This window comes from Tyto alba, unplaced genomic scaffold, assembly GCF_018691265.1.
Source record: "Tyto alba isolate M040663 unplaced genomic scaffold, T.alba_DEE_v4.0 Super-Scaffold_2, whole genome shotgun sequence".
Lineage (NCBI taxonomy): Eukaryota > Metazoa > Chordata > Aves > Strigiformes > Tytonidae > Tyto > Tyto alba.
In genome coordinates this window covers 21,936,222-21,961,339 of record NW_024881282.1, presented here as the reverse complement: position 1 = coordinate 21,961,339, position 25,118 = coordinate 21,936,222, and the positions used below count along the sequence as shown (strand labels likewise).

The 25,118-nt window shown below is 37.4% G+C and overlaps 1 protein-coding gene across 8 annotated transcripts in view; it reads right to left on the bottom strand.

Annotated features, from left to right (window-relative positions):
• The window catches only part of CDK8 (cyclin dependent kinase 8), an 81,510-nt gene that overhangs the window by 4,319 nt on the left and 52,073 nt on the right, over nt 1-25,118 (bottom strand). For 5 of the 8 annotated variants that reach the window (XM_042792520.1, XM_032990727.2, XM_042792524.1 and 2 more), the window contains exons 5-12: nt 16,838-16,895; nt 13,914-14,045; nt 11,691-11,834; nt 9,561-9,630; nt 8,431-8,503; nt 3,451-3,548; nt 1,988-2,066; nt 1,710-1,868 (exon numbers count right to left, since the gene is read on the bottom strand). In XM_042792520.1, the coding sequence (XP_042648454.1) occupies nt 1,710-1,868; nt 1,988-2,066; nt 3,451-3,548; nt 8,431-8,503; nt 9,561-9,630; nt 11,691-11,834; nt 13,914-14,045; nt 16,838-16,895 (813 nt within the window). The remainder of the gene's footprint in view (nt 1-1,709; nt 1,869-1,987; nt 2,067-3,450; nt 3,549-8,430; nt 8,504-9,560; nt 9,631-11,690; nt 11,835-13,913; nt 14,046-16,837; nt 16,896-25,118) is intronic. The other 3 variants (XM_042792521.1, XM_042792522.1, XM_032990729.2) reach the window with 3 other exon arrangements.

Genomic DNA, 25,118 nt, shown 5'->3' with positions numbered 1-25,118 from the left:
CTTAAAAATACACATACAGAAGTGGTAGAAAGAGACAGCTAAAAGACCAAAACAGTGACCAACTGCAGCTTGCCATATTGGAAGGGATGAAGCTCCTGTAAGAGTGCTGTGTGATGCATAATCCATCTAACAGACAGATGATGTTTATACTTAGAGGCACCCCACACTGCAGCAGTGTAGTTAAGGCTGACCACTGTTTCAAAAATTTCAAACAGCTCTAAAAATTTACATTGTTCAAGAATAACAACTTGAAAACTGATACACTACTGATGTCCTGGGATAAGATGAGCAAAGGCACTTGGGGACTATATGAAGAGACTCACAATACAGCTCCTGAAGAAGACCTTGCTTTATATTTTTTAGTACTTTTGAGTTTTGGCAAATGCTGGAAGCATACAGATTTATGTAAGGATGTGGGCAATGCCCCCAGGCAGCCTTTGAGAATATCTGGTACTCTCAGGACCAAACTCTGAAATACAAGATTTCAAAGCCCATTGGTGCTTATGGAAAAACACTGTCAGCTGTAAAAAGCATACTGGCAGCATCAGTTTTACTAACACCATTCTTTAAGTCTCCTTAAGTTTTGATGCAGAACATAAGCATGGCTAAGTGCGTTTCCAGTATTAGGGTTTCAGATATAGATATTATTCTTTAAATGAATTGAAAACACTACCAGTAATTTCTGAATTCCCCATCTTTTTATTTCATCCAAGACTCTCTTCCAATTAGCCTCCTGTACTATGTGTTCTACATGAACCAGTATTTATCAGTTCCTGCAGGCTAACATTTGCACCAGCATGCCTCCTCTTGAAATCTTCTATTTCCTAGGCTTCCAAAATCTGCCATCTCTCTAACTGCTCTTATGTATAGCATTTGAAGTATTTCTTGCTGCTCTTCAGTAATTCCTCATCTCACAATAACTACAAGTTCTGTCCTTAACTGTCCTCTCCCCAGTCTCCAGTATTAACCTCATCCAAACCCACAAATTCAGGTATCATTCCTCCCTGGGATGACTCACAGATACTTTTCTGCTCCAGACTCTTCTGATTTCCTAATGTCTGACCACAAGCTCAAATGCAGGAAGGTTCAAACACAGTTTTCAAGTTTTCCTCAAACTTTTCCTACCCTCCTCCTCATTTGCTTCACTCATTGATCACCACCATCCCATCTGTTTCTTCCGATCTACAATACTGGGCTTACTCAACCTGGAATCTCCCATGGTTTTCAAAACAGAGATTATGGCAGCATCATGTCAAGTCTGTCTGTCATCCAAAATACTGCTTTTCCAGCCATTTGCCCAACTAAAACTCCTGTCCAGATTCTTATTTTACAGAGCCTGTTTACTGCAATATCCTGCAATGCCTCCTGCCATTACAAGCTTGTTCAAATAAAGAAAGAATGGTATTTCTAGGTGATACAGAGCGCGGCACACCAGGCTCCTGGTTGACAATCAGCATTCCCTAATATGAAGGTAATAAATTAGTAACTGTAGTAATCTCTGATCCTCATTTCCTTACTGCTAACCTAAAGAGCATCGGCCTATCAATTTACAGGCAGATCATCAACTAAATGCATCTGAAAAAATGCCTTAAAGATGCCAAAAAATACCAGTTAATACAGTGACACTTAAAAAAATTACTTTTTTAGCTTAAAGAAACACTGCTGTAAACATGAGAACAAAACACACAATACATGAATAAAACAAATACCTGATAGTCTGAGGTCATAATAAGTCCACCTGAGGTAGTGGTAGGAGGAACAACTCTCACTTTTTTCAGTGGGGGTCCCTGTGTGTGACTGTTGTCTTGGTTCCCTGGATGACCAGTTCCATTAGTATGGTTATTGCCCTGCTGCTGCTGCTGGTTCTTCTCAATTGTTTAAACACAAAGAGAAATTTCAACTCAAAAGCAGCACATGAAATAGCATGAAAACAGGAAATAGTGTGAAAGCCAGTGAAGCATGATGATACTGTTCTTCTAGTACTTACTTTGTCTCCTTTATCATCTGGCTCTTCTTCTGTTAAAAATTCTCGTTTTGGGTAAGGGATTTGACAACCTGCAAAAACACTGCCCCCCAAAAAAGTCTATTTATCACTGTATTAGAACAGAAGGGTTAGACCTGTAAGATTCATACTTCACCCATGCTAGTTTCAAGTTGCCTGAGCCACAGCCTAATAACTGTAACTAATGGAGAAGTTTTCCCTGTCTTACTTCCATCATATTCTAAACTTAGTAAACCTATTCACATTTCTTTTTAATCTTCAGTTGCCTCTTACACACTCATTTAAACTCCTGATAGTTTCCACAGTTTCTGGTAACTGGTGACCAAACTGGTGGCTGGAAAGGTACACCATCTGTTAGACATCTGCAAGGGCACAAAGAGCTATCTTAATCCAGCTATCATGTAATTCACAGTCTCAGGACTAACTGAAAATACTCCTGGAAACTTGACTAACTATTAATAAAGCCACCTGGAACAAAGTCTAAAAATAACTATAAGTTTCATCCGTCAATTCGTATCTCATGGTCCACATGAATTTGCTACTGCTAGTGCAAGCTAATATTTACCTGCCTTTAATCAGCAGAATGTATTTAGAATAAAGTCTAAGTACACCTGTTAGCATTACTCATTGTGTATTCACATTAAAATGCCAACCCAAAGTTGAAAAAAAAGACAAACGTTGTCCTAAAAGCAGTTTCTGCAAAAGTGAATCATTCACATGACATTAAATCACAGAGACAGCTGTTATAAATAAACCAGTAGGTTTTAGTGAAGTAATTTCATTTTTAATTAATTGCTTATAAATATACATACCGTGTTTTATAAATCCTTCCCTAGGTAATGGTAGAGAAGCATACACAGGATGCACTAATAGCTTTCCTAAGAAGGTGCACAATCATGCTCTCTGGCTAGTCTTTTGGGAAGGGGGCTTAATTTTTAATGAAATCATTCATTGTCCCTAAATTTTCTTCCTTTTGTAAATCTCCGTATGCAAACAAAAAAGAGAAGTGTCTACAGAAAATGGATTTAAGTTGTTAAGGATGACAGCACAGAGACACACAGTTGACTTCCCCCACCCACTGAATTTACAACAAAGGCTAAGACAGAAAAATGTAAACTAATTAGAGTGTGTCATCTGGCATTCTGGAGCAGAGTAGTGGACCTGCGGGCACTTAGCAGTTGTCTACAAAGATCTGTAGCATGCATAATCAACCTGTCAGTGAATAACAAGATTAGTGCTGTGACTAATAGGATCAAAGTTCCATAAAGCAAGAGATTAATAAGAACGCTACTTAATTTTAAAAACCACAAATGGCATTTCAGTGGTTATAGTTTGCTTTGGTTGTTAGACAGCAAGTGTCTAGCTCAAATATATTTATAGCAGAGAGAAAGCTCACATTTCTAAAGCATCTCTGGATATACTGATAGGTTAATAAACTGACCACTTACTCGGATGTGGGAAGAGGATCTTCTAAGAAATAGGGATCCTGCATAGCCTGTTCTGAGGTAATTCTCTTTATTGGATCCATAGTGAGCAATTTCTGAAGCTGCAAAAATAAAAGATAAAAAGCTCTTCATTACCAAAACTGTTTACCGAAACTTCACTGAGTTATTACTGAAAGATGAGTCGATACAAATGTGTCTGAACTCAAAACCCTAATCATAAATGGCATTACCACATTCTTCTCTCATTAAAATAGTAACTTAATTTCCCATTGAAGATCACCTATTTTTACTTGTGAAGCCCAGGAAAATGTTTGTGACCGGAACTGAGTAACAAAAACATCCAAAGAGTTTCCACAACATACCAGCAGCTTTAACCATAGAATCATAAGCCAGTTTGGGTTGGAAGTTAAAGGTCATGTAGTCCAACCCCCCTGCCAACGAGCAAGGACACCTTCAACTAGATCAGGTTGCTCAGAGCCCCGTCCAGACTGACCCTGAATGTTTTCAGGGAGGGGGCATCTACATCCTCTCTGAGTAACCTCTTCCAGTGTTTCACCACCCTCACAAGAAGTAAGAATTTATTCCTTACAGCTAATCTAAATCTACCCTCTCTCAGTTTAAAGCCATTACCCCTTGTCCTATCACTATATGCCCTTGTAAAAAGCCCCTCCCTGTCTTTCCTGTAGTCCTCCCTTTAGGTACTGGCAGGCTGCTACCGGTCTCCCTGGAGCCTTCTCTTCCCCAGGTTGAACAGCCCAAACTCTTTCAGCCCATCTTCACAGGAAAGGTGCTCTAGCCCTCTGAGCATCTTCACAGTCCTCCTCTGGAGCCACTCCAACAGGTCCATGTCCTTCTTATGTTGGGGACCCCAGAGCTGGACGCAGCACTGCAGGTGGGGTCTCACAAGAGCGGAGTAGAGGGGGCAGAATCCAGAATCACCTCCTTCAACCTGCTGGCCACACTTCCCTTGATGCAGCCCAGCATACGGTTGGCTTTCTGGGCTGAGAGCACACATTGCCAGGTCACATCCAGCTTTCCATCTACCAGTACTCCCAACTCCTCCTCTCTTTAATGGTCTGTTCAATTCCCACAAAAAGATGTAACATGCACATGTTTAGCCTGGTTTCTTCAACTACGCTGCACTTAACTGGAAACAACATCATATCCACCTAAATTCAAGTAATTCTTAGCAAATGATGATGATGATAATAATAACAACAACATCAACAACACTGATTCCATGTCCATTATTGCTCGTTATCTAGTATAGTCATATTAGTACATCTCCATTGTCATCCATAGTATCTTAAAGATGTTATATGAAGTCACTCCTTAGAAAATCTCGATGCTGTAAAAGAAAGTAGCAATCAAAGTATTCAAAAAACCCACCCAGACAGGTAACTTTATCACCCACTGCCGAGTGTGCTTTTCCATTCTGACAGATGTGGACTCTCAGACACATCTGTGTACTACATGCTGCTCAAAAGAGCAGTTGTGCAAAATCTTGAATTTTAGTTCATTTTTTGCATGACATGATGCAAAATACTCTAGAGAAGTCCAATAAGCTGCCTCCTCCATGAGCACATCAAGTTGAGCTCTGGTGCTGTTGCATCATCAGTGTAAGACCTCAGTCTTTCTCTTTGTAACAACTGATGAATCGGATAGCAGCTACATGAAAAAAAACAAAAACAAAACAACAACAACAAAAAAAGAGAAAACAACAACAACAAAAAAAAAAAAAAAAACAAAACAAAACAAAAAACAAAACAAAAAAAAAATCTTTCCAAAATGCCTGTATTGGTTAAAGACAATGAAGATGACCACAAACTATAAAAATGCAGAAGACAAAGCAAAGTATAATGTTTTACAAAATAGTTGAACTCAGTTCAACTAAAAATCCAGTAAAACCTTACACTTCAAGAAAGTACCTCTTACTCTCATTGGGAACTGTTAACAGAGGGCTAAGAAGGACACTAAGTATTTGCTGCCTGATACCCAACATTAAAAAAATGGCTTAGAAGATGTTTCAGTTACCTATAGAAGAGCAAAAATCCTAAGGTAATACACAAATGAAAATTTAAGAAAATAAAACTGACCTAACCAAAGCAAAGTGAAAAATTTGCATAAACAGAGTTATAAACACTGCTATTTAGATGGACATGTTGTGAGAAATGCTTAGGATAAATACCCAGGAACGCCTTGAGTAACTTCAGAGACCAATAACTGACACGAAGTCTAAATTCTGCACAATGTTAAAAATGGAAAGTAATTCTAAAAACTGGTTTTACTCTTTGTATTGTTTTTACTCTTCCATTCTGATTTTGAACTTATGTAAACATTTCAGGAGTTGGCTGGACTTAATACATTTGTCACTGCAGCATCTCAATAGTGGTTTTCAATAAATAAAAAAACACATTGAAAACATCATGCTGTCTCCATGGGTCTGAAGCTTCTTCTCTGTTTTAGGAGTAGCAGGCCAGAGGGATTTTATTTAACTCTAGCACTGAACTGCAGTGATGTATTCTAAAATTGTTTCTTATTCAAAAGGTCTGGTGTACATGCATATACTTCTCCCCATCCACCCAGCAATTTTGTGGAATACAGCTGTGCTGGACAAGCAACTTACATGGGCAGATTCAGATAACCTTCAGACACTACACAAAAAAAGGAAAATATTGAGTCTCCATTGAGTTTCACCATAAAATACCGTGTCTGAAGCAAAACTACACGATGACGTATTGTCAAAGACAATTATCGTTAAAAGAAATGCAACACTTCCAACATACTTTTTTTTTTTTTTAAATCATGGATCTAACAAAATATGTAGAAACTACATAGGCAAATAATATTAATTTTACATTTGCTATTAATACTTTTAATGGAATTTAATTCACTTTTTCATAAAGATCCAGTGTCATGATTCATGTCTGAACTGGTCACCTCCTTTCACTAGCTATTAAGTGAGCATACACAACCACAGTGCAGACCTCCACACTGCAGATAGCTAACGTGAGGAAAGTATATTTTTTCTCCTCAGCCTTCAGTTTTAATGGCATGGTTAAGAACATAATAAATATGTATTACCACCATCAATCCAGTTTTGGTTTTCACCTCATCAACAAGGACTCACAATAAGTTATTTCAGGTTTCTCAGCCTGCATGTAGTCTTTGCACAATGTCAGTTTGAACAAAACAATTCTTGAAATTCCCAGAAAAGGGGAAGGCAAAAAATGAGAAAGGATTGCCAACATACTGAAAAACATCACAATCAAAAAACATTGCAAAATTCTGGCACCATTTCTGGCAATTAGGTTATAAAGCTGCTCACCACATGCTGACAAAATGTGAGCAAATTTGGTCATAACCAGCAACAGAAAACAAAAACCACAAGAAAAGTCTAAAGACTGTGCAACCATGATCACACCGGGGAATCAAAACTATTTTTCCCCCCTTGTTCAGGTGCCAGCATAAAAGTGAATCTTCCACTTATTACTACAAATATTTTCTATTAATTAAAAGACATAAGAAAAAATGCAGTAAACTATCTATCGGCAATGAACAGTACAATCACTGCAGTTGGTATGGGCCACCAACACCAAACGAAAGATGAAGCATCACTCAACCAGGAGCAGCAACCCTGTACCCATTTTCTAGGGTGTAAGCAAATAAATAGGAAAAAAAAAAAAAAATCAGGGAAGTGGGGAAAAAATGTAAGCTGCAAAAGCAGGAAAGACCCAAAGTTGTCTCATGTAACACATCAGTTCTGCATATGAAAGTGGACCATGTGCATGAATGACAGTAAAGAGGGGAAAAAATCTGGTTAATTCAAGTTGGGAAATCAAAACATTTCATTTTTGGCAATAACAACAAACTCTGGATTTACTACTCCAGGAATTATTAATTCTGTTCTATTTTACAATAGCTGATGTAAACAGTTTATCTGTTCCGATGCAGAGTAAAAGGGCTGTGAAACAGCTTGTAGAAGAGTAGGATCTTGGAGTATCTCTGGAAGAACCGGTACCAAGAGATTTGCTGAACTTGTTCCGGCTGTGGTGGAGGGGCCCAAGGCATTCATCTGCAGTTCAGCCTGGACTCAGTGAGAGTGCAAACCTAAGACACCTTCTGATTTTGACAGCCCCTGAATACAGCTTTTACGATGTTACTTAGGAAAGACCAGGGTTTTTAAATGGGATCTGATTTTCACTGTTCTGACAGATAGCAGTGACTGAGACGATTCTGTTAGAGCTAATTAACAATAAACTTCACAGTACTTGGCTGACAATCTGGACATATGGGAGGTACAGAAGAGCATGGCTATGTCTACACTATTAAATGCTCTGCTTTTTAGCTTGCGTGACACTGACACCATCCAAATCGCATGAAGTGCTCTCTCTTGCTACCAGTTTTGTTGAAGGGAAGGTGGGCAGAACTCCAGACCAAGCGAGTGGGTGAGACAGCAGTTGAGCAGCGTGTTCAGTTAGGGGTCCACGCTCAAACTCACCTCCTGATCCTCCTGCTCAGCATTAACAGATATGACCAAGGATGGAGGGGTGGCAGTGGCCTGGTAAAGGAGACCATCACTGCTTTTTGGTATAAATACAAACATGCTGAATAAAAATGTTGAAGGGAGAAGAGAAAACACTGTAGTATGTGTTTTAAGCTATTCTCATGTGATTATTCTGCATCTAACTTTGTTGTTCTATTTAAAACAATTTCTAAAATTGCAAGACTGGGAGAGCAAATGAGAAATGTCTGGTCATTTTGGCCAAAGCACGCACAGCTCTTAATAGAAGCTAGTTGATACAGAGAAAGTCTTTTTTATGGACTGCCAAGATGTACAGTACAGCCTGTTATTATAAGGTATATTATTTATAAAATAAAGTTAGTCACAGTGTACTTGACACCAGCTCAACTCTCACTTTGAACAAGTGTAATTTATGAGGAGCTTGATTTATTTATTTTTTTATGCATGCAAGAACTTACCAAGTGGAATGCCTTACTATCTGGTTTAACTTTATGTTTTTCCATATATTTGATAAGGCTGCAGTTGGTATACCTAGAAAAGGAAAAATGTGTGACATCTCTAATATGCAAATCACCAATACTGCAAAGCTTTCTTAGTAGCCACAAAACATATTAAAAAGATCAGTTTAGTCTCCACTGCTAAACCACTAAGCGTGGAAAAAACACAGCTACCAACACCAGAGAGGACTTAAAAAAATCATTCAGACACTACAGAAATGCACTTCTCTCCCTCACATGCTTGTAAACAGATTGCATCTCCACAAAAAGAACACTTTTAACCCACATACAGACAGCGAACTATCACTTGGATTTAAACCGCCTTTTAGCAATTTTGCTACTAGAGAGTTTCATTCTATGTTATTTCTAATGCCAGTAAACACGGAGATAATACTAAGCCTATCTTAACACCCTCCTTGTAATGCACAGGTTGCTACAAGAACATCTATGAATTCCCTTTTTTGAAGAGTAGCTCAGAAATAAGGTTTCCACATGGTTACAATAGCATGGCAGATGCAAGAAATGTATGTAACAGTACAGCCCCAAATCCCTTGGCATGGAAACAAGGCAACAGGTAAGGTCTTAAGTGGAGGTATTAGACTCTGGCAATATGACAGCAAAACTGAAAGGTATTCTTTTCTTTACCCTTCACAAGCTACCCTAGACAACAAACCTGACAATTATACCCACTGTTTGCTGGAAACAGTGTAAGGTTACCAGATCCCTTTCATGCAGCTATCACAGAAAAATAATTTGCCATAACACAGATTTGGAAACAGCTGGGGCAAACTGTGCTTAGCAATCTTCAAAGCTCTGTGGGGTCTTACTGGCATCACCCGTTTCACAGCTGCCACCTCACCATTTACAGTCTGTGTCTGACTACTCTTCTGATTCACATCACCTCAGCAGGCCAAGTTCACCATTATGAAACAACGTGATTTTTCTTTTTTTTTCACAATCTAGGTCATAACCATTTCATAGTCCTTGTTTGGCATATACATAGAAAATAACCCGAGCTACATGAAATTTAGGGTAGGAGGGGAAAAGTAAGATATGCTTTCTTAAGAAAGTTCGACTCAAAGGAGACTTACGTGTTTCTCCGGAAATCTTTCATTAAAGTTGAATGTTCAGGCATTTTCTTTATGTCTTCCCAATCTTTATCTGCAAAATCAATATTTATTAATAATTTTTTTTCTTCCCCCCACCCCCCAAGTAAAACAAAGGCTTTTCAAGTATCTCCGTAGCCCCGATTTTCTTCTTCATCCTGCTTCTCTAACCTTGCAGTTACTTATTTCTTTGTACTCCTTCATCACCTCTTCACAATAAATCTTCACAATACCAACACCTAAGACGTTCCAGCTGTGTGCTGATTAACTCAAGAACTTAAAAAACCAGCTGTCAGCTACAGTGAAGATCACCATATGCCCAGAAGACAACACAGAAGAACAACATGTCAGCCATTGTGCTTGCACCCTTCAGGACTGTTATTCAATTTATTCAGGCACAGTCACAATCTCAGGACAGGAGTACACAAGACTCCTGCAAACACTCTCTCCTTCTAAGGATATTCTATTCTGACAGCACTGTCTTTAGTTACAGGAAAATGCCCAGGGGTACTGTGTAAATTTCTTTTGTCTCAACATAAAAGAAACACTATTAACCAACAAAAGGTTAACAAAAAGTAACATCTGCACACTCAAAGAATATTTCATCTCAACCTCTGTGTAGACAAAACCTGAAACGGATTTAAAAACAAAACAAAAAAAATCACTACCAGCACCTAGCCTCAAATGTATTGTGCTGTGTAACTCCTGAAAAGGCTCTGAGAGCAAGTAGTTCGATTCAAGTAAAATCTTTCCTAAGTCTTATCACAACTGCAGAACACTGGCATCTTAAAAATATGAAGTGAATAAATAAATCAGAGACTAATTACTAGATTCTCTTCTTTCCCTATCCCCTATTCCAAAGACATGTGAAATTGTTTCACATATGGCAAGTGTCAATTAAAAAGTAAAAAATTTGCTGCAATTAAATGAAAAATAGTATTTTTTGGTAAGAACCAAAAGACTTGGGGGAGGGGGGAATCAAATGTAGATCATTAGAAAGGATTACTGAAACCAATCAGAAAACAATAATGAGAGTACCATCTATTTATGAAAGCTAAGCAAAGACAATGCGAAACCCACATGAATTAAGAAAAGCATAAGAAAAGGGTAAAATTCTAGGCTGAAAGCAGAAAAGGACAGTATTTTTTAAAGAAGCAAAAATAAGGAGGATTTTCAAGGAATAAAAAAAACAAACAAACCAAAAAAGTACTTATTATGCAAAGGCAACACTTTCAGGAATGTCATACAGGAGTACAGAAGCAATGAAGTACATACCAGACAAAAAAAAGAGAAAAATAAGAGTGCATTTAGTAACAGAATTCTAGAACCACACAAAGATAAAGATCACAAAATTCATATGATAGGAAGAAGACAGACCACCAAGAACAGTAAAGGAAAAGATTATTAATAGTAAATGGACAACATCAGGGAACACAAGCAGTGAGGAGAAAGGTGACCAAAAAGTAAAAATAAGGCCCCTGTAATTCTGACATCTGCGATTATGTGAACACCAGGAGAAAAAGCGTTAACTGAAAAGATGCAAGGCAGCCTGTGGAAAAACAAGATATGACCAACACTGAGGGGAAAATGCAACAAATGATATTCACATTGTAATTTATTTTGGTTCATGGAACCTGTTCTTTGTTCCGGTTTGGAATAAAGAAATGTTCTCCATATGACAAGCTTTCTACAAGGAGGAAAAACGTCCATGGAAATACCCTCCCTTACTTCCAAATGCTATGTTTAATTTAGTATGAATTAAAAATCTGCAAAATACGCACTAAGTGTATACATACTTGGTTGGTTTCATCCAATCAGTTGCTTTCCAAATCTACCATCAGTACTGAAGAAACACAGAAATATTCCTTCTGGTTTTTAATCATCCACTATTAATCATGATCTTTTAGAATTATAAAACATATATATGCACAGATGATCCTATCATTAATTATGGGTAAAATATCCAATATGACCGTTAGATTGTAGATTTATAACTCATGAAATAAAGATAGTGTTTGAACAGCTTTGTTGCTTTGATCAGTTGCCACCTTCATATGCAAAGAAAGCAATAAAGATATCTTTCTTTGAACAGCAGTGATAACATACAGTATGTACCTGCAGGAAATCCCATTACATTGAATATTCTGTCCAGCTGGTCATGGTGATAAGGATTACTAGTTTTGATATCTTCTTGTCGACAATGGAATATTGGCTCTGATGTTAGCAGCTCTGCAAATATACACCCTATGGCCCAAATATCTTTAGAAAAGAACAGAAATGAAAAAAATCAAATTAATCTTTCCAAAAGCATCTTGGTGAGGTAGAATGTTAGTGTATAGCTTAGCAGAGATAAGATCCCTGCATTGAAAATTTCAAGTTTCTACTGTAAAAGTGCAACATTTCCTCAACTTCTTTTAGCTATGCATAGAGGTATACAATTTAGTAACTACACAGGAACTGAGAGAATATCATACAAGTTTTTGTGGGTTTTTAAAGTGTAGTTACCATTTACTGCTATAAAAAAATAATTTGATTGAGAACCAGAGGAAACTCTTTGGGTAACTGTCTGCACATAAAATACAAATGAAGAAAAGCCAACCAACGTCTTGCCCATTGACTGCTATCCTGTCCCCGCCAGGAAACGTGCCCTCTCTGATCAGCTGCTGGGTTTAATGTGGGTTAAGTGACCCAAAAAATACAGTTGTAGTGAGAAGTTGAAAAGCAGTGATTTTAGAATAAGCCCAATGCTATCTATAAAACCTTGCAGAAAGAGAGTAACAAAAAAAACACTTCATCCCCACATACCTCACCTCTTTGTTTGATAACATTCATTAAAACCAAACCCCTTTAACTGCTGTGTCCCAATCGGCAAAATCAGATAGCCTGAATTTTCCCAGTTGTTCTTCAGATTTTTTTTTCTAGTATGTACAAGCGCAATTTTTAACTTACATAAAGTAATACTACACTGAACCTTGAATGAACAAGAAAAGGTCATGAACAAGGACAAAAGCAAATGATGCAGAGAGCATAACCCCATTACTCAGTGTTTGTATACAGTCAGTTTTTATATATGCTGAAAAAAATTTATGTACTACAGGCTATGACTGTCCATGCAATTTCACATGCTGGAAGCAGAAGAAAATGCCAGTAAAGTGAAGGAACATGTGAACGCAAAAAAACCCAAAAAAGGCCGTTTAAAGGAACATACATTTCTTTAATATAGAAAAGAAATAGACTATTAACAGAAAAGTAAATGAAAATACATCTAATGTCAAACATTACAATTTCTGACAAAAACACTGACATGATCTTAAAAAAAAAAGGCAACGGCTAAGGTCTGAGGAAAGAATTTCAGGTTACAGAAAGAACATGTATGCCGACATACAACCTCCATGTTTGTGCTAAGTACATGGAGCGTTGCAGGGGAATTTATTACCCCAGAAATGGTTGCCAGGCTTTAGCATATCTTTTATACCAGCCAGCAAGAGAAAAACTTGCCAGTCCTCTTCCCTACAGCCTCTCTCCCTCCCACTGCAAAGCTGTTCACATCCACGAAAGGTTCCTCCGTCCTACAGCCACGGCACGGCTCCTGCCGCCGGCGATCCCTCGCCCCCGAAACGGCAAGAGCAGAGCCTGGCAGAGCGACGTCAGCCCTGCCGTGCCGAAGCTGTTAAAATTCGGACTGGTAAGTAGGAGTGAAGTGGTGAGGAGGACGCAGCATTAACCCGATGTAACTAATGCCGTCCTCACAGCCCCTGCGTTCTGTGAGGTTGGTTTGGTTTTTTGCTGGATATGCCCGATGCGGCATCACAGCCTCCTAGCCTGTGGCACGACACTGACCACATCTCACCACTTTAAGCAGACCCTGTTCACACTTGTGCTTTGAAAAAAGCCACAGAGAGGCTAAAACACAGCTTATTTTTACAGTTTAGTTTCAGCTGTACATTCCTCATTTCATGTATTTCTTACACTGGGTAAAAAGCGCTGCAATAAAATCAATGCACTGTGTCTCATAATAGAGATGATACTAATAGCTTGAAGATGCACCCATATTTTGTGTTGCCTCTAACAGCATTTATGAAAGTCTTGTGTGAAAACCGTATAAAGTTCTGCTGCGTCACAGGGCATTTGGAGCCAAAACCCAGAAATGTATCATTCCTATATATAGCCAGAGATCACAGTAAACTACACAATGTGTCAAAGTTTAATATTTTTTCAAGAAATCAGTAACGTACCTTTAACTCAGCCACTGTCCTTTGTGCTATTTATCAACGCTTCAATATTTGGTTAGACTTTACATATAGAACAAAATACTAAGTTTTTGTCCAATTTACTCACCGATAGCTTTGGTATAATGCCTTGCTCCAAGAAGCAACTCTGGAGCTCGATACCAGAATGTTACAACTACTGGATCCAAGTCTGCTAAAGGCTTCAGAGGTGAATTAAATAATCGGGCAAAGCCCATGTCAGCTGCAAAATTCAAAGAGAGATGCTTTAAAATTTGAGGAAAACTACCAATTTTTCCTTTTTTGTTTTGTTAAACAAACTGAATGAGTTTACTTGTTAGCGCTACCATCACTGCTAAATAAAATGGAAACGCAGACTGTAGCAGATAGGAATTCTGTGAGCAGATTTTCTTAAAGCTTTTGTAGAAGTTACTGGATGTCATCACCTATAAAGTATATCATTATAAATCATTACTAACATGAGCCATTTCAAACAAAGAATTAACCATTGTTCTGAAAAAGTGCATCGACTCACTTCTCAGGACACTGGTAAATCCTGACTCATTTTACCTGATATTCTCCAGTAAAACATTCTGTTGTTACAGGATGGTGTTTCAAGAAACAGTATTTTAAATGTGAGCAAAATGCACGTTCTGCAAAGGTTAGAATGATTTATAATACATACATGCACATCACAAAAGCTCCCCCTTCATGAAGTTAACTGTAGCAAGATTTCCTTCACACAAAACCAGCAACTAAGCCCCCAGCATCTGCCTCCCTGCTCATTTTCTGTCAAGATGTATTTCCAGTATCAAGATACCAGTACTAAATACCATTTAGACTGTGTTTTTAAAATTCTGTTTGGGGGCATTATATCATTAAAAACCGCTTTTTAGAATTGCTAGTATGCAACTGTCTAGAAAGCTGTCTGAACTACCAAATGTAAGTGATACAGGAAAAGCTGGGCAGAGACTAAAATATGCACCTTCTCCCAGGAAACTGTTTTCCCGACCCACCACTCTCCAAATCCCAAAACAGAGGGACTCTGTGGTGCAGGGATATACACATGCTGAGAAAGACTTGAATGAAAGGAGATGGGTAGCCATTCTGAGGGAAAAGGACCTACACGCTATAGCTCACTGGTTGAGGGAAAACTGCAGTGTAAATACGGGTCTCTGACTTGACTACACAATCCTTCATTTTTTATCACATGCATTCCTATTTATGACTGTTTTAATGCATTTAAAAAGAGAAACATTTTACAGTTTTCTACATTAAAATATTGATTACTCAATATATGATCAAGTCACTAGTAACTCTGAAAAATAAGGAAAATTGTTGGCAGAAGGTGAATTTATGAATCAAAAATGACACAAAAAGCCTATAAAATTATTTTAAGTTAAATACCAGTTATGTATTTTTTAGAAAAATTAGTTACACTGGAAAAGTGGAAGCCCTTGGTATGGATATAACTTCTGCATTCTTTTCCTGCTGTGGCAAGATCTTAAGAAAATAAGAAAAAATAATATCTACATTTTGATGACATGCTTAGAAATCCAGGGTCCCCCTCCCACTCTTCCCCCGCTGGGAATGGATGGCTCAGAGGACTGGTGGTCCGATACAGAATCTTTCACCTGTCCATTAACAGAGTCTGACTAAATTTAGTTATGTTCGAAGTTATTCCCAAATTAATTCAAAATTATAAATTAAGAAATAAATGGGTGGTCTATGTGCAATTACTAACAAGTAGTTGTGTACAGCAAATATCACCACCACCGTTGAAAATGAACATGCCCAGAGGATGACCTAGATGCTCAATTTTGGAAGCAACCGCTCCATGAAGAATAAGGTAATAGTAAGAGATTTTTCCCTTCCGCTGTCCATGCTGTACCGGTTTTGTACGGAGAAGACCTCAATCTCTACTGTCAACCTTAAACCTCGGAAGGGCACTAAAAACTTTCAGGGTAGGATCTGCAGAAGTGTTCAGCCCTGGCCCATCTGCTCCTTGGATTTCAAAGGGTACGGGAAGGACTAGAGCAGCACTGAACGCTCCAAGAAAATCCTACCCCGAATCATTATACTAGTGATTAACCATGTAGTTCAGATAAACAAAACAGTAAGAGTACAGAGCAACAATGCAGAAGAATAATCTCATAAAAGAAAGCCAGAGGGAAGTGAAAAAGATGAGCTAGCTTTAAAAAAACCCTTTCCAAACGGGGCTGCATTACCATAGCAAATATAAATCGGCTGTGCATTAGCAGTCTGCTGTCAAAGCACTGCCACACTAATGCACAGCCTGGTATAGCTTATTACTGTTAGACTACAGTTAATTTTTATTTATTTATTTACTTTAATTTAAAACAATTGAAGTTCTACAAATTATCCTCTCACTGTGAACAGTAACTCCCACCAGAAAACATTACAATAGTGGGGAAAGTGTTGGGTCCTTCCTACCCGGGTACACCGCAGTTTGAGCATTTAGCAGTAGTTCTCACTAAGCATTTTGGCTGGATTACTGTGTTTTCTGGACTTTAATATCCTTTGCATTCATCTTCAAGGGACCTATCTACCCTTTCAAGAACATTTTGTAGGCTAAATGCCACCTTTGATTCCATTATAAAACTTAAGGTTTGTAGTAATGAGTAGTTCCCTATTTAGATTTTATAAGCAGCAGTAAGATAATGTCATGGCATTACAGGGGTAAATGGAGGAAATTGTATAATCCCATTTCTTTCTCCTCCTTTCCCCTATCTAGCTCTCATCTCTATCCCCATATCAAAATCCCCCACCCCACACACCCACGTAAACAAAATATAATGACATTTTCCACTTTTCATTGATGAGGCTACAGCATTTCATCATCAGAACTGGTGCATGGGGCTAATATCAAGAAGCCAGTCACTCAGAAAACAGCATTTAGGCAATGTGCCCAGGCACATACTAGTATTACAGTGACTACTTTAGGTGGTACAACTGCACCTTCAGAACATTCTAACTTAAATGCTACACTGGGACTTATCAAAGATATAAACATACCAATTTTTACTCTTCCTCGCTCAGGACCTTCACCCATAACTAAAATATTAGCAGGTTTCTGTGGAAAAAAAAATAAATATACAATACATATACCACGATAAACCTAAACATTAGTCTCTGAAAAGTTAGTTAAGCTTTGTTTTGCCAGTTTTAAACCATCTTTGTTTTGATCAAAATGACAAGTTTCTCTGTCACAGTAAAGCTGTGCAAGGACCCAGACACAGGCTCTCCCTGACTGCATCTTCCTTATGTTTCCTTTTGGCATTTCTGTGCTCCAGCACCACACTCTCTAACTGACACCCTGGTGTCTGTCCTCAACCCACGTGAGCTGGCAGTCGCCTAGCCACCGAGATTTCTACCAAAAATCACCCTAGATCTTTTTGGCAGGAGGCAGTCCCGTTGCTGCCCACCACCTGCATCCCCAGCACAGGGGCAGGAATGCAGCTCTACAACATGCTTTGCCCGTGGTCATTAGGCACATCTGCAGACACATTTTACATAAATAAAATACCTGAGTGAGATACAGATAAACATTACCATATCACTTTATATTGGAGAGAAAAAAAAACAATCTAAATCATTCCTATTTGTAAATGTATACCAATTCAGACAGCTGCAAAACTGGAAAGCATTGTCTTCACATTCTTTTTCTCTCCATCTTCCTTTTCTTTCTTTTACTAGGGAGGTGAGTTAAAGAGTTGAGCTACAGTTCAGCTGGTTAGAAACATAACCACTCACTTCTTAATCCTACATTTCTGCCATCCTGTTTCTTGTAATCCAGTCTTGGCATCTGCAGTCAGAAGACTTCTCGAATACTAAGAATATAGAAATCAAACCTGCAGTGCTCATTTTGAGGGAAGAAGATCGGGAAACTCCCAACTAGAACTGAAAAAGTACGCTAGACTTGATTTGAAATGGAACAATTTAGACTCCCGTTCATACTGTAAATCCTGGACAGAACAGGGGCTACTGTTCAGTTGTGAACCGTAAGAATTATAATAAGGTTGAGTTACAGCTCTCGCTTTGCTTTCCCAGTTTAAATCAATCTAAAGAAAAAAGTACCCCCAGGAAGACAGTTTAGGCTACCTAAAGGTTAATATAATAAATACTAATATCTTAATGTGATTTACCAAACATGTATTCTAGGAAATTCTCAAGTCTTCCTGAATCTATCAGGCTCTGGTGTAAACACATTCAAAGAGACAGAAGACCACAATTTGATATTGATCTAGCAGTAATTCATATTATGCAAAACAAAGTGCAAAAAATGAATAATGCAGCAAAAAATTTCAATGAGAAACTTAATTACTACTGCTTATGAAAGGCTCCGACATGGATTTCTGAAACTGTACAATCCACATACAAAATATATAAAAGGAATTTGAGATGTTGCATCTGTTCCCTGACAGAAAATTAAAGACAGATGTAAATGTTATAGCTTGATTGTGATCAGAAAGGTAAGATAGATCCCATTATCTTTCCAACAGCAATAACAGATCCAACTTGTGCTGCATTAGCTCAGTGATATCCAGGAGAACTCGTGTTCCACACCACCACAACCCCTTTTTGTTTGTTGGTTTGTTTTGGTTTGGGTTTTGCTGTTTGTTTGTTTTGTTTTTTAAATAAAGGCATACACTCCAGGTAAGTACTGCTTCACCCAGGGGAAAAAAAAAAATGCAGTATGTGGGCACACAGCTCACAAAGCATTCAATTTTGACTGTTTCTAGAAAAGTTCTAGAAATAAACAAGCAGCATAAATCTTTAAATTCAGATTTAATGTTGAAGTTTAAAGCAATTCAAATTGCTAAGTAAGAAAACACATAATTTCACCACATAAGCCATTCTATTGATAGGAAGTGACTCAAAGAAAATATGTGTATCTTTTACAAAAGCTGATTCAATATATCTGAGGTTAATAAGCTACATGCCTAATTAATATTTTTTTGAGTCGAGTTAACGATACATTATACAGGCACTTAGAATTTTCAGATAAGTAATACATTGACCTAAAGTATAATTTTCCCCCTGCACTTTCACAGGTTGATAATACTCTACAAAAATACTTGTAAATCCTCGTAATATTTTTACCTTAAAATATTTTACTATTTGGATTTTGATAGGGACAAGGGGCCATATTCACACAAAGACTACATTATGCCAGATGATTAATCAGCACAGCACTGGGTAACAATTTCTGCCCCAAAGATGATCTACCCTAAATTCAAGGTAGGTACAGATGAGAAGAGAAAGCAAAAACTGATGACACTGTACTTCTTAGCAAAATAAGTATCAACAGCTTGATTCACACTCGGATTTTTTTTTTTTTTCTCTCAAGTTTTACAGAAAACATTTAAAATACAGTCAATTTAGAAATCCGTGTAGGAGTCTTCTAAAGCCACAAAATAAAAAAACCTCAGTCAATCTGGAATAACCATTCACAGCAGTTCACCCCTCTCTGGAGCCAAAGGCCCTTCACTGAAACAGTTGTTTGAAACTGAAAATTCTTACTACAAACAAAAATATTTATCATCACATCACTGTAAAGATACATCATCAAAAAGATTAACACCACCACCCCATCCCACCCCCCACCCCACCCAACCCCCCCAAATTTAAAATCAGAGGTCTTATTCTGAAGGTTCCCATTCCTAAAAATCATCACATTAGTAGCCTGGAACAACATCATTAGTGGAAAGAATTTTTCAAACAAGACCATTAATCAGTATTTAAGTTCAATAGGGGAGTATCTACAAGAAAGCAGTACAGGGACAGTATTGGTGTTCCTAAAACATAAGCATTTTGAGGACTCACTGAAAAACACTCAAGTCCTCTAACAAAAGTCAAAACATGGGTCAGCAAGTCTTGTTAGATATCTTTGACTCAAGTCCACCATCTGGAAAAAAAAAAAAAAAAAAAAAAAAAAAAGGCAGAACAAAACAACTCCCCAGTTTGTCTCTTTGGGCATTTGAAATTTATTTGTAAAGAAAAATAAGCAGTCATTAGAAACAGAAGGGAGAAATCTTTACAAACTTCAGTTAAATTTGTTAAATTTCTGTTTAATTGCAATTATCCAGAGAAAATGCAAGCTTAAAGTGCTTATGCAAATCCCTCGGACTGAGCAAGTGAAGCAAAATCTTTCAGCAATTTTTGTATTGTGTTCTTAAAACACACTACTTCAAAACAGCTATCTTTTTTAATAACTACAAATGATCAACTTTAAGTCACTCATTTTTGTTCTAATATAAGCATATTTACTTTTGCTGTCAAGTGAAATAACTTGCTCACGCCAGACAAATGCAAATGAGAAAGCTGTTATGATCCTAAACCAAATATGAAGAGCCATGCAGCCATGTACAGCTGAGTACTTCACAGACCAAAAGAACAACTAACAACCCCATAGAAAGAAATTTAAGAACAATCACCCCCAGCCCCACCCTCCCAACTCAGCAGCGAGGGAATAATTCATTCTCATGGAAGAACAGCCTTGTGACCATGGCACAGCACTATATCTTATCTTGTCCTAAATCTGGTTTTGTAGGACTCCTTGTGTGATTCCTAGACAAATCCTCATCTTGTGCATTTAATCACTGTTGCTACTGAAGGGAGAACAAAGATCCTTCACCGAAATATTTTTAGGTACTTCTAATTTAATCATTATTTGCGAAGTGCAAACAGAAATCCTAAGCAGCAGCTTAATTTCAAAAAGAGGCGCTGAAAAATGAGAGGCTGTACCGACAGGTTCATAGATCTACAAAGAACTTCAGGCATCTTCATCCATCTGCCTGACCTGACACGTGATACCGCTCTGTTCGCTCTGATCCTGAGGTCTCTGATGATGCAGGCTGCACGATTTCCCAGGCAATCCACTCTCTCTCTATTGCAGTGTTTTTCCTTTCCTTCTAACACAACTAATGAGGTTATTCCCATTGCCTCTCACACATCAGCAGAAAGAGTAGACAACCACTCCTTCACCGCAAGGACTCCGTACACTTAAATTCTACATCTCTTCTCAGTCCTATCTCCTCAATTAAAATGCCTCTTTTCTGCTCAGTGTTTCCTAGTAGGTTGTTTTTTTTCTGGATATACAATCATTCTTCTTGCTTCCTTCCAGCTGTTCTACCTTGGGCCATCTATTTGTTTGAACTTGAATGCTCCAAATTATACACTGCTCTTGCTGAGGCTTCACTAATGCTAAATATAGTGGAGGGATTGTTTTATATGCTTTGCACAGCATCTTGCACTTTATACAATCCCAGCATGGTATCTTGTCTTGACTCCCTGTGTAAGGCTATTGATTCAAGTGAAGGTTATGAGCCATGCATTTTCTTCACATCTTTTCTCCAGGACTGCTACTTTTTTTTTTTAAAATCCTTGTTCCATTTGAACAAACTTTGCAGTCACATACTGCTTCTTAATATACAGTGAAAATGTTTGTGCTCATTCAGAGGTGAAACTCAGACTTTAGAACTTATGTGGTTTTCTATTTTGAAGATAAAAATACAAACAACATGAAAATTATACCAATCTATGTCTTGATGAGATGCGATCCTATCAAAAAAAGACAGCATTCCTGTTGCTCACAAAGTTATTCATAGGAGTGGGAGATGAATGCTTATTCTGTGTCTGCACACTAGACGTCTGGAAATCACAGGACATTTTCTCATGCTCCATGAAAGGTATTTGCGGTTGGGTCCTCCTTCCACTAAGTTTTACACAAAGCAGTGAGGAAAACACCCGACATTTTTGGAAAGCTTAGCCATTGTGATCTTTGATACTTAGTACTTTCAGCATCAAACCAGGTCTGTAGGAACTATTACTTTATGTATTCTTTTGCTACTAGGCTGTTCCTGAGCTCGTTAGTTTTCAAAGGTTGATTTTAAACATGCCTATCAATGAGTAACGAAAATTCCTTTGAATTATCTATAGTATTATAATGTAGTTGCTACCTCTCCCCCCTACTTAACTGTTTGTAGTAGTTCCATGTGTATTTATGAGCAGACTTACCCTCTTTATACCTCCATTTTAATGCACTTTTTAATAAGGTTTTAGTATAATCCTAACTAATTTTCATTTGGATATTACCATACTGAAGAGCTTGGCTACTAAAACATTATTCGGTAGAGGGTTCACAGTGATGGGCTGAGTCACACCAGGGTCTTTCGTTAACCATTAATATTTGTGCATTGTTGACGGCTGTGCCACTAATTTTCAGAAGTGGCTGTCCCACCCATTTCTACCTGTGATGAGTCAAGATAAATGAAAAAAGTACAACAGCAGTTTTCATTTTAAAAAAGCAGTTTAACTTTAAAAGAACAATATTAAGCAAAGTGATTTTATCCCTAAATTATTCTGCTTTTGCAATCATGGCCTCAACAATGATTCTACTAAGATTTAGAATGAATGACTTATTAATGTTTTAGACTTCAAAGTATTGATATTAAACAATACAGGAACAGATTCAAATGCACAACCCCACAATCTTATGAAAAAATTCAACCCCTTCAGTTGTATGAGAGCAAGTCCCTGAGAAGCATGAAACAGAAATAAGTTAAAAATGTCTTACTGTGAAGTTCATAATTCAATGGCATGGGAAAAAAATAAAACAAAACAAAAAAACCCAGAACTATTTTGAAAGATAACTGCAAGGGCTTACCAAGTTGCAGTCTGCTTGGAAGAGCACTTCCGTGACATAGCGGCAGAAATCTCAATATATTGATGTGGTTTATCACTTCGCAGTTAGGTCCTCTGACAAGAAAAACTGTGCAGCAAAAACCTACTTGCCTTCAGCTAGCCTTGCAAAATTGACACCCCATCTCAGGGTCTATGACCCAAAAAACATTTACGCTTCTTAAAGTCCATCTGTCAACTCTGTTGATCTTCCAAGTAATTATACCATACACCAAAACATTTCCTTATTATCAAGGTGGGATGTTCCCCTATTGTATTCTTTGGGATTGGAACTGACTTGTTTGAACATTTTGCAGTTAAAGAAAATAATTCAATTCTCTTTCCACTTTGAACAAAACTGACTACTTCAATGGTAAATAGTACTCTAGCACAATGGAAGTGTCAATACAATCATATTCAAGTGATAGTATCAGCACTTTTCTGAAGTTAATTTATTTCTTTGAATTCAAAGAAATTGTGTATTCACAATTAAGATAATTTCAGTCACATTTATTAACTGATTTGATATTTTAAAATAATTTATCATCAAAAGACCACCACAAACACTGGTGAAAACAATAGTTCCACAGAACTCAGCATGTATTAAATCTCAACATTAAAGTCTTCTTTTTAATTAAAAACCACATCAATTGTGAAAAGCACTGGAAAACTAAGAAAATCTATTTTAATTTAATACTGCCTGTTAATTAGCTTGTAAAGAATATTTAGGCTGCTTAAAAAAAATAAATCAAGCATCTAAATAAATTTCTCATTAAACCCAGAAACTGATAAAACTACCAGTAACAGTCAAACAAAACCCAAAACCTAAATTATCAAAGCACACATGCTCAAATATTTTAAAAGTACAGAAAGTATTTGGGTAGGATAGAAGATAGAGGGATGCCTTATCTATGCCAGGGAGGCCCTTCTGCCATATTTTATCTCTGTTTCAGCGTGATGAAAGCTGTTGGCCTCACTATTACATTTTTATGCTCTGGCCACACTCCAGGAATTTCTTTCAGTTGCTGTCACTCAATTACTGCCAACTTTGGGTAATATAACTTATTAAATCCCGTACGTAGTCTAATACATAGGCTTTTCTATCACTTTCACTGGAACTGAATTAAAGTTGAAAGAAAAAAAAATTAATTACACTTTTCAGGCCAAATCTCACACTCCCTAAAAATGTACATGAGGACAAGCTGCAGGGTGTGACCCTCTGTACTAACTCTCCAAGGAAGGAAAGGTAGATACCATAGGCAAAAACATTATTACAGCAGGAAAATCTAACATATCAAATAACATTAACACATCATTCAAAAGTGTAATAACAAATTTACTCAATAGAAACAAATAGTCTTGCAGAAATATAGTTCCTGTGGGTTTTGCTACACAAGCAATTACTCTGTCCACAGGTCAGGATGACTCTGGGTGCTGTAGACACATCAGAGCAGGATCAAGTGCAAGAGAAGATTATGCACTGCAACTGGGTTTTAAGTACTACATTATTCCAGATATAATACTATCTCCTTTTTCAATTTAGAGTTCTGCCTCCCAAGTGAGGAATTTGAACGGTTAACAAAAACACTGTGAACCATTTTTGCTCACTCACTTTGTTGGAGCGGCTCCTGCAGGTTGACAGGCATTCAGTAGTATTGTAATCTCATATTTTCACACAAAGGAAGAAAACTGCCTTATTTACTCTTTAGTTTGCATGCAATTGCAGCCCATGCAATTTTCCTTAACAGTCCTATTTTATTTTTGTTTTTCATTTAAATAATACTCTCATCACTTCCATGTCATCCTACTTGTATTGACCAATACATAACACCACCTGTTCTGGATGAAGTAAAAATAAAAAGGCAAAACACCTATGCATTTTTTACTATGCACCTTCCAGTGGTTGTCTGGGCTTTTCTCATGCTTACTTGTTAAAGCACTTTTCTGCACATAACACACACAGTATTTTCAACAATGCCCCGAAGATTATGTTTTGTGTCACTTGTGTTCAGAGCAAGTTTGGTAAAGTTGGGAGTTCATGCAGAGCAAGCTTTTATATGGGACAAGTGTGCCCTATTTGTAAGGTGAATTTTTCAAAGGCTACTTTGAAACCTCTCAGATTTCATCAGAAGACTCTTTTCTTATCTTTTCATTTTTTCCTCTATATTGTGAGTATACATCATTGCATTTTCTTTCTAGATCAGGATGCAGACAAACCAATTATTATGGCTACTTCCTGTATTTTGAACAATTTATATTCCTATCTTCCACAGCATTTTTTGCAGTCATAACTTTACCACAACCTTAACAACGTATTTAGTATTAAAAAAATCCAACAAAACTAAACTACAAACTGTTTCTAAAATTGTATTCCAGGGTTTTTACTAAATCCTATTGCAGCACTTTTATTGACTAATCTTACTTCAAAGGTATATTTGCAATCAAAGAGCTTCTGGTCCTCCATACCTCTTATGTCAGAACCAGAAGTTACGTTTATACTTTCCCCATCTGGCTTGTACAGCTCATTACCTTTACAATAGGAATTAGATCTGAAGTTTCTAGAATGCCTTTTAAAATCTTTTACATACTTCACGTATTAATTCACTCATTCTCT